General features: G+C 43.2%; 1 protein-coding gene and 1 pseudogene across 1 annotated transcript; one reads left to right on the forward strand and one right to left on the reverse strand.

Moving 5' to 3' along the window:
• The window catches only part of LOC114137211 (chorion-specific transcription factor GCMb-like), a 3,349-nt pseudogene extending 2,546 nt beyond the window's left edge, over nucleotides 1–803 (reverse strand).
• A 1,022-nt stretch (nucleotides 804–1,825) lies between these two features.
• Nucleotides 1,826–10,748, forward strand: LOC114137212 (clavesin-1-like). Its single transcript, XM_028005831.1, is given in 9 exon segments — nucleotides 1,826–1,895; nucleotides 4,057–4,157; nucleotides 5,263–5,433; nucleotides 6,023–6,141; nucleotides 7,004–7,178; nucleotides 7,256–7,366; nucleotides 7,881–7,981; nucleotides 7,983–8,105; nucleotides 9,362–10,748. Coding segments are annotated over 9 exon segments (1,050 nt in total). The 3' UTR covers nucleotides 9,441–10,748.
• The last annotated feature ends 60 nt before the right edge of the window (nucleotides 10,749–10,808 follow it).

The following is a 10,808-nucleotide window of genomic DNA, read 5'->3' on the forward strand; positions in this document are numbered from 1 at the left end:
TAATTAACTGACATCATGCATGACTGCATGCCTCATATGTCGACCAAAGTCTGGGATCATAAAAATAAACTGGAAATGATTTTCACTGCACTGTTAATATTTCAGGTTTCATCAGAAAAAAACTCAAAACTTCAACTGTTCATGATTCAGGCCAGAAAATCCGCTGCTGCCATTTTAACTGGTGAAAACTTGTTACTGTGAGAAACGTTAAACCTTCTGGATCAATTAAAACACTAAGAAGCTCGTTATTTAGACAAATCAAAACGGTGAATATGTATCAAATGTCCTCTACGAGAACAAATTTTGTGATATCTAAAAAGGGTTTAAAATTAATTATCACGTTTTTACTTTAAACTGAATAAAAAATGCTTCTCCTGATTTGTTTTTCTGACCTTTATTGGTCGTCCTAATTAAGCCTCACATTATTTAGGTTAGTTTATGAATAAATTAGTCATTTTTATCTGTTCGGTTTGGTTCTCAGCACTGAGCTGCTGTTGTTGACTGATGGAAACACCCAGTTATTAAATGTTATGCCCTGTCCAGCAAACATGGCCGACATTAGAGAAACATCTAATCTAGAAAATAATTTCTCATTTTCACACGAATAAAGATGATTTATTTAGATTTTAAAATGAAACAAACTATGTCAAAAGGTCTCGGTTTCAGCTACCAGCTAAAAGACGCAGCTAAACTGTTTAGAATCAAATAAAACTAAAAACAGCCGCGATAAAATGTTAAAACCTGACCTGAGCAACATGTCTGCTCACCTTCTGCGTTTGTGCTGCGACTCCTGATTGGTCCATGCTTCAGATCTCGATCCGCTGATTGGTTCTTTTACGGGACGGGATGATGCCTAGCTCTGGAGCTAACTGCGATTGAACTTCGACAAAGAAACGCCGGAAAAGACACAAAAACTGACCGGAAACCGAAGTGACGCAAACAGAAAGTCGCAGTTTGAACTTCAGTGAATCTGAATAACGTGAAATGATTCAGTAGCAACAGGTTCTGGAAGGTTTTACAGGCGATCTGAGGTGGAAATAAGAGAGAAGCCGCAGATAACAGGGTGAACCTTAGACAGGAGGAAGTACGTCACAGCTTAATCTACATACAACACGCCTTCAGAATAAAAGACAGTTTGTCCAAGATGGCTTTCATTTTGGTCAAAACTATGGAAACTAACCGAAAAATGCTAGAAACAACTGCAACAATATATTTTTATTTTAATTTAAAAGAACCAGACTGATATTTTATGGTTGAGAATCATTTCAGTGAAAATCTGTTGAACTTCGATTTATATTCAAATTTGGATGGATTCAATGTTTTTAAAATCCAAATAAAGCCTAATTCGAATTTAGTTTAATTAAAAACAGCCCAAATTATTATTGTATTTAAATTTACCTTATTTAATCTAGTCAGTCCTATAAATAAAATCGAAATGAAATGGAAAAATAAAAACATCAAAATATTATTTATTACCATACATGATCAAACTATAGAGTATAAATCAACATCTTCAATTGAAAGAATTTACATAATTTTACATATTTTAATACTAAATATTAGCAGATAAAGGTTACTGCACAAAGCAGACAAAGAGAAGTGAAAATATTAAAATTTTATCTTTTCACAAAAGAAAAAGAGAACATTTTGGATTCACTCATATAACCCCACCATCACCATCATATAACCCCACAATCACAGGCAAATGCAGGAAAATTGTAAATAAATAATAAATAATAAAAATTTGACCGCCATCACAATGAAAAATGCGCGTTCCCGCCGGCGCGCGCTCCAGTTTGTCCGGGGTGAGTTGTGAACGCGCATCATGATAGCTGCCAGCTACAGGCGCGTGCAGGTGGATAAAGATGACAGGAAACATCACGGAAACCCGGGAGGTTGGTTGTCAAAATAAAAGCAAAAAAGAGAATTAAAAGGCAACTTAAGTTCTGAGATTCTGATAAAAACATCAACTATTTGATATTTTAAAAATTACGTAATCAGACAGACCAAAACATAAAGTTATGTGGAAGTTATGTGGATTTTAAGGACCAAAATGGGGAAAAAATCATATAAATATGTGAATTACAAAATAATAAAATAAAAAAAAAATGCAAATGAATTTATGTGAATGTAAGAAACAGAAACTGCAGGTATGTTTGGTAAATTTTTGTTCTCAATTCAGTGAAGTTTCTCACAGAGAGGATATAGAAATTTAACTCAAGTAAAAATAACAACAATTCATAGAAAATCACTGAAGTACAAGAAAAACGTAGAGCGTAGTAAAACTACGGTTACTGAAGTAACTGTAACTAGTTACATATTAACTCTTGTAATATGTTTGTGTTCATCTGTTTTATTATATTTTGAATCCTGAAAATGTAACTGAACTTTTACAGCTTTTATTTTTTAAGTCCTAACCGGAAGCTGTCCTGGTTATTGAGGCTGTCTGGACGGAACCGAAGCATCCTGACGTCTTTTCTGAGCACAAAGTGAGATCGCGCCTCCTCCTCCTCCTCCTCCTCCTCCTCTTCGAGCCACTCTGGCTCACAAGGACGAGCTTCCTCTCGGACTCGTTCAGGATTTATTCATTTTTATTTCGGATCTAATTTCTCCTTTTTGCTTTATTTTTATTTAATGCGGAATAAATCTGTGCTATCCGCGGGATGCAGCCCTCCTCCTGCTGCTGCTCCTCTTCCTCCTCCTCCATCATCATCATCATCAGCAGCAGCAGCAGCAGCAGCACCAGAGGGCCGATGGGCCGAGCAGGACGGCCGGGATTCAACCACCGAGCAGGTCTCTGTTCTTCCTCCTGCAGGAGGTTCATGGAGGAGCAGCAGGAGCTCCAGCTGCTCCTCCATGAACCTCCGTCCATGTTGATGGTTTTTATCCCTCAGTGGGAACCGGGAACATCTGACCCGGTTCCTGATGGAGGCAGATGGGGATCAGCTGCGGAGGTGGGGTCAGTGGGGGGTCATCTGTCTGGACTGACCCTGAATAAACGGATCACTGGAAATAAAAGCAGCACCTTTTCAGCCCAAATGTCTAATTATTTGAATTTGTTTTAGCTCTGAGTCCATTCTCATCTTCTGTTCATATCTGTTTGTGTTTTATTAGAAAACTAATTTTTTCCCACATTTATGGCTGTAATTTTAAACATGGGGACGTAAAGGAGCTGCCATGTCCAGAGCAGCCACAAGGGGGCAGACCTGGATGGAGTCACAGCAGAGTCACGTTAGCCGTGTTTCCATAGAAACTTTAATGAAATTCAAAATAACTTCCTTAATTTCACAAAATGGTTTTTAACTCTGGAGACCATTTTTTAAAAATTAGTAGCTAATATGGAGATGAAAGCAGATCTGTGAGTCTGTGCCTTACCAGAGGAACCAAACTCTCTGCTACTTCCTGTTTACCATCAGCAGGTCCAAACCAGCAGATGGAAACCTGCCTAACTCCCATTTTCAGTTTTTCTTCTTTTTTTTTGGAAACATTTAAACATTTTCTCCACAGTTGGATGAAAACATGGCTGCTGCGGGTTTGGATCTGATGATCGGTCCTCTGCTTCCTGGAGGCTGAACGATTATTCAGTTATGGACATCAGAAAAACCAAAATAAAAGCAGAACTTCCTGTAGACTCACAGCTGGCTGTTTGTGTCCTGCAGGCTGCACCGAGGCTCCCTCCCTTTAACCTCCAGATGTTCCCAGATGTTTGCTGATCCGAGTGGACCGAACCTGGAGCGGCCATGATGGGAAGCAGCCGGAGGAGGAGTGCCTTTCAGGAAGCCATGGGATGTGAATCTACAGCATCGTCTGCAGACCCGGACCGTTCTGAGATTTAGATGATCCAACATGTCCGACGGGTTTTAACTAGAAACTGACGTTTCCGAGCCGACAGCCGAGATGATTGTCGGTCCAAACATCCTGATTGTTTCTTCTCCTTCTGATTGTCTGATTGTTTGAGATCAAGCAGCAGCAACGATTGTCTCTCATCTTCAGGCCTGAAGCAGCTTTAAGTGGAAAATAAAAACTCTGACTGGATTAGATTTATTCTGGATTAAGATGAAAACCACGTGCCTCCCGGACTGAGCTCGGACACCACGGAGAAGGCCCGGATGGAGCTGAACGAAAACCCGGACACTCTGCACCAGGACATCAAGCAGGTACCGCCGGACCGAACCGCTCAGAAAACGGTCCAGATGATGGAGAGAAACAAACACAGCATTTATTTAAAACAATTCAAATGACATCGGCTTATATTTAAACAAGATCAGGTTCAGCAGGAAATCCTGTAACTATGGCGCTGATCGCAAATGACGTCACTGTTGCCCGGATGTTCGGACAACCTGAGCGGGATTTTCTGGAGAACAAAACGTCCGGAGAGCAAAACGTCCGGAGAGCAAAACGTCTGGAGCTGCGTTTCAATATTTATAGATCCAGAAGCTCCGCGCAGAGAAACTGGATGATATTAGAAATGAGAGAACAGAAACGGAGCAGAAAGAAGGCAAAGTTTCCTCAAAGGCAGCTAGTTTGGTAGCTAACGCTGCTAGCACTAAGGCTAAGCTATCCGGAGCTACCTGGTCAGGTTCCCGCTCGGTAAAATATTGATTCATTAATGGTTTGACCTTCATTTTCTGATTAAATATCAATTCAGAAAATTCAGAATCGATCAGATTTCAGTCACTATCAGCTCAGTGTCATTAAACATTTCTGCATCTTAAGTTTATTTGAAACAACTATTAGTGTGAATTAAATTATATTAATAACCCAAATCAGCCGATTACAAACCAAAACGCAGCTAACTGGGATTTTCTGTCCGGAACTAAAATGGCGGCGCCTTTTGTAGCAGTTTGACGTCATTGCTATGCTATTAGGTTAGCTTAGCTGCCTGATTTTTTCCTAAATAAAACATATAAAAAATTATAATATTAATATACATATCTTTGAGCATTTTGAATTGATTCAGGATTCCCAGGAGAAATGGAAATTGAGATTCTCTATAATATCGATTTCTTCTTACCAAGGGGAACTCAGTAGAGGAACCGGACTGGGAATGCTGGAGCACCACTGGTTTTACTGGAGAGAAGGATGTCCTGTCTGTCACCCTAAAAACCCAGAATATAAACCGAATCCAGGAAATCTCAGACCAGAAAGCAGAAACATTTTGTTTCCCAAATCGTTTCGTCTCTTTAAGAGGAAAAAGTTCCTCAGGGTTTCTGGCCCGTTGAATGAAGTTCCTCTGCTCTGCGGTCGGTTCTGTTTCCGTAGGTACGGGACATGATCGTGACGCGGCCGGACATCGGCTTCCTGCGAACAGACGACGAGTTCATCCTGCGCTTCCTCAGAGCCAGGAAGTTCGACCATGTGGAGACGTTCCGCCTGCTGGCCCAGTACTTCCAGTTCCGCCAGCAGAACCTGGACATGTTCCAGAGCTTCAAGGTCTGGGCTTTTATTCTGAAGGGACCATTTCAGGAGCGTTTCCACTCCAGAACAGATAAAACAATAAAACCTGCAGGACTGGAATTATTTCAACCTTCCTGAAAACATTTTCTGCTGTTTTAACATTTAATCATTTTAAAATTCAACCCTGATCAACTGAATTTGGGCTTTTTGGTCAAAAAATACAAATTTAATGTGAAAGTAAAAACTGATTTCTGCCAAATAATGACAATAAAATAAGTGATTGTATAAATTCACCCCTTCATCAGTTCTTTGGCCTGATGATTCCAAAATGGCGTCTTCTGGTTTGACAAGACGCCTGGTTTATTTTTCAGAAGAACGAGCCGAAGCTACACAGAAATGGACTTTATTTTGTAGGAATCAGTTTTCACTTTGACATTAATGTTGTTTTGCAACAAAAAGGTAAAATGTTGTTGATCCATTTCGATCTGTAGTACTTCTTCAGCTTCATAGAACAAAACCTGTGGCTTCAGGCAGTGGAGGGTGTCGATAACTGATTGATTGATTGATTGATTGAGTATTTGTGCAGCCGTTGGTCTGTAGTTTGACTCCGCCGTGTCTCCATCAGGTGGACGACCCCAGCATCAAGCGGGCCCTGATGGACGGGTTCCCCGGCGTGTTGGAGGCTCCGGACCAACATGGCAGGAAGATCCTCATCCTGTTCGCTTCCAACTGGGACCAGAGCCGGTAAACACACAGAAACATCCGAGAAGGATGGAGAAACTGGTGAAATCCAGAAGGTTCTGAGTATCTCACCGGGTCAGAACCATCTTTACACTCAAACCTGAACGTTCTGGAGGAAAATCTGGAAAAATCCTCAAAATTAAACTGCAACCTGAATCGTTCAGACGGATTTTCAGAGATTATTTCCAATAAAAGCTGTTTGAGGAATAACTGATGAAACCACCGTCAATCTGCCTGTCCAGAACCAGAACCAGAACCAGAACCAGAACGTTCTGAACGTCTCAGCAGTGCTGGCCATTGCTAATTTAAAAGCTAGCTGCGCTAACAATAAATATTAATTCTGCTAACACTAAATCGCTAAAATAACATGATATTTACTGTTAGCTAATGCTAAGTTGCTATGCCAACGTAGTAATTAGTAGAAGCTAAATTTCAGCCATATTGACTCCAACCATGTGTTACATCGCCCTCTACAGGCCACAATTGATCTACAGTCAAAAACCAAAACTTAAAAACGTCATGAATTTTATTCAACTACAAAATAACCAGATAAATTAAAGCTTTATCATTTATCAGGAAAATTAATGTAGGGGAAGCTAAATGTGCTGAACAGTTAGTGAGAGCGCTAAGCTAAGCTAAGCTCTTTCAGAACAAACCTTCAGAAATCCTGACAGCTGTGGATCAGAACCAGGTTCAGGCCCAGTTAGAGCGGCGCCGGTCTCTGGACAGAACCATCCGTCTTCTGCTGCCTGAAGCTTAATGACCGTAAGACAGGAAGCGGCTCGGCTCGCTCCACAGCTGTAGCTAACGCTCAGGGAGCGTTTACTGATCGATCGATCGGCTGATCGGCCCCTCCTCCCTGCAGGAACTCCTTCATCGACATCCTGCGGGCCATCCTGCTCTCCCTGGAGGTTCTGATAGAAAACCCGGAGCTGCAGATCAACGGCTTCACGCTCATCATCGACTGGAGCAACTTCTCCTTCAAGCAGGCGTCCAAACTGACGCCCAACATCCTGAAGCTGGCCATCGAGGGCCTGCAGGTAACCGGGTTCTGGTCCGACCAGGTTCTGATCCGACCGGGTCCCCCTCCCTGAACTCTTCCGGTGTGTCTCCTCAGGACAGCTTCCCGGCCCGGTTCGGAGGGATCCACTTCGTGAACCAGCCCTGGTACATCCACGCCATGTACACCATCATCAAGCCCTTCCTCAAGGACAAGACCCGGAAAAGGGTGAAGGCCCATCCTCCTCTTCCTCATCGTTTAAAGGGGCGGTATCATGTGTTAACTATGTTACCTTCAGTTGATGAAATGGGGCCTCCGTCTCTTTAAGAGGCTCCAGCTCTTTCTGAAGCTCCGCCTACAGGAAGTCATCCCAACATGGCTCCTCTATTAACCCTATAAACGTTTCACAGCTGAGCAGCAGCTCCTATAACGAGCTCAGCAGCTCCACCAGCTGTTTGCTAATTGCTGCTGGCTAGTCTTAAGGAGCTGAGTGGAAAAACGGTGAGCAAGCGTTTAGGCACCCCTAATGGTTGCCATGGAGATTAAAGGATTTCTAAAACATGCATGAAAGAATAAAAGCAACACTCCAGGAAAGTTTTGAAGAGGGAAAAACATTATAACTCGATTTTAAATGGTACCGCCCCTTTAAGAAACTGCCTCCTGTTCTCTGTCGTCTTTTATCCGTTTTCATCCCTCTATTCCAGACTCGTTCTCATTCAGACTCTTTTCTCTCCTACCTCAGATCTTCCTCCATGGGAACAACCTGAACTCTCTCCACCAGCTCATCCAGCCCGAGTGTTTGCCGTCCGAGTTCGGCGGGATGCTGCCGCCGTACGATATGGGGGTGGGCGCGGACGCTGCTGGGACCCGACTACAACGACGAGACCGAGTACACGCTGACGTACGACGCGCTGCACGTCAGGGAGAGCTGCGGCGGCGGCGGCGGAGAAAAGGACATGATGAAGAGGTGAGGAGCTGCTGCTGCGTCCGCCTTAAAGGGACAGGACAAGCCTTAGTTTATTATTATTATTATTATTATTATACATTTATTTACACTGTAGTGACTAGACCATACTCCACTGCTTCACAGTGTAAAATGTGTTATAGTTTTTACTCCGGCCTCCAGAGGGCGCTGTACTTATGGCAACCTAAAGAGGGCAGTGATGTCACACATTCCTGGGTATTCTATTGGTTGGAGCTGTTGTTGCTAGGCGGATTTACAGACCTGCTTGTCAGGGGGGACGGGTTGAGTCCAGTTTGGAGGAAAAGCTGTTAAAGTTTTAAGACTGAAAATTTTTGCCTTTAAACGAATCAGAACATTTGTCTGATTGGACCAGAACAACGGCGCTACAGGAAGAGAAACATGTCGAATAATTCATGTCATTATGTTTTTAAACTGATCAAAAGTTAGCTGCACTAGCAATAAACATTAGCGCTAAGGATAAAAGCTAAAGCAACATGGTATTTAGCAGAGGCTAATGCTAACACGCTAACTTAAACATATGTTGACATCCACCAATAGTCAATAATGCAACATGGATAACACAGTGTATCGCCCCCTACTGGGTCAAATTGGTTATTGGACATTTGTTAGCATGTTTAGTCATTAAATGATTGTTTGGAACAAAATGTTTCTGTTTGAAAGTTGTTGCCTAGTTGATCACAGCAGGTGGTGCTAAACGTTTCCAGATTTAGTTAAAACGCTAAAAATTAGCGTTTTAACTATTAATTAATTAACTATTAATTAAGTTACAGTCGTACTTTTAACCTGAAAGGATTTAAATGAAGGGATTGTTCAGGTTAATAAAACTGTCATGTCCTGTTAGTCATTTCTGTCGTTGTTGCTGTAAATTTTATGAAACTGATTAATTAAAACCAACGGGTCCGAGAACATGACCCTGAGGTCCAAAAGATAATAGAAACAGCTCTGATGGTCAGGGATAACGCCACGCCTCACCTGTCCTGTCTCACCTGCCCTGTCTCACCTGTCCTGTCTCACCTGCCCTGTCTCACCTGCCCTGTCTCTCCTGCCCTGTCTCACCTGTCCTGCCTCACCTGTCCTGCCTCACCTGTCCTGCCTCACCTGTCCTGCCTCACCTGTCCTGTCTCACCTGCCCTGTCTCTCCTGCCCTGTCTCTCCTGCCCTGTCTCACCTGTCCTGCCTCACCTGTCCTGTCTCACCTGTCCTGTCTCACCTGTCCTGTCTCACCTGTCCCGTTTCAGGTCTCAGTCGACGGTGGAAGCCGCGGCGCTGCGGCAGATGGACAGAGAGACGAGCACGCCGCTGCTGGCTCTGGACTGACCTGGAGCTCTGATTTAAACCGGTTTAAATCCAGAGGTCTGGATTTGGGTCGGTTCGCTGCCTGAACTTCTTCAGCACCAGAACTCCCATTAACCTGGAGCCTCCACCAACTGGTCTGAACTCATCAGTGTTTCTGTTGGGAATGTGGAACCTCAGGATGAGATCAGAGTTTAATTATCCGCAGGTTTCGCTCATCTGAACTCCACCGTTATCTATCTGTCCTCCCAGCGGCGCCAAACCCAGCGGCGCCAAACCCAGCCCATCTGAGCCGTCAAACTCCTCCCAGATGATCCAGTTTCCCGCCACCAGCATCTGTCCAGCAGCACTGACCGACTGCTGCCGGACTGAATCACGTCTCAGTCTGGAAACAGTTCAAACGCAAAAACATGCAGCACAAAGTTTAATTCGCATAACGGGGCGGCTAACGAAAAAAACCAGTTCAGGATAATTGGAGGCTTCGCCCACACATGAATGATGCCCCGCCCACGCTGGTATCAGGCCACACCCACTGTGTGTCTCACCCACACTAGAACGATTTCAACATTTCCCCACTTCCACTTGAAAACAGTTTTAAGGAACAATAAATGCTGTTTAAATCAGGTTCCAGAGTGAAAGCTACAGAAAAAGCTACTTTTGTGAAAATGCTAACATATTAGCATTAACATGGGTAGAAACACGACAACAACAATGGCGGATTACATGTTTGTGGTTGGAAAAAGTTCTGGAAAAGTTTTTCATTGTGCTTTGTTGTTTTCTTGCTTTTACCGCTCATGTAGAAGCTTTATGTGTTCTCCATGTTTAGCGCTGCCTACAGGTCTGGTGGAGTAAAGACTAGCGGTTTTTTCCATTGTTTGTGTCTCAGTGTGGATGGAAGTGGTTTTGAAACCAACAACCTGATTTAAAAGAAGGAAACGTTCCTGTGTGGGCGGGGCCAAGCGCTGAGCCTGTGGCAGGATCCCCGGATGACCGGACAGTAAGCTGGCTGAGGTGAACACTGAGCCCTGTGGTACACCACAAGAGTACAAACCGCATTTTCTAAAACTTTCAAGCTTTCAAATGCTGTGAAAAAGTGTTAAAGTATGAAACGTTATTTTTTAGCTCATATTATTTTTTAAAGTGTAAATTCATGTCTTGAGAATCAGATAAATTTAAGGTTTTATCATTCTGCGGTTGCTACGTCATGTTTGTTTACAGAGTTCTCTGCTGCCACCAAGTGGCCACTGACTGAACAGCAGGCTTAAACATGGCGCCTCTTTGAATCTTCACGTTTTGGTTTTTACCGCTGTTGCATCAAACATGCCACGTTCCACTTGAGCGAGCGTCACTATGGCAACACCGACACTGTAAAAGAATGATGTGCATGAAACT

The sequence above is a fragment of the Xiphophorus couchianus genome, chromosome 21, assembly GCF_001444195.1.
Source record: "Xiphophorus couchianus chromosome 21, X_couchianus-1.0, whole genome shotgun sequence".
In the NCBI taxonomy this organism is placed as follows: Eukaryota; Metazoa; Chordata; class Actinopteri; order Cyprinodontiformes; family Poeciliidae; genus Xiphophorus; species Xiphophorus couchianus.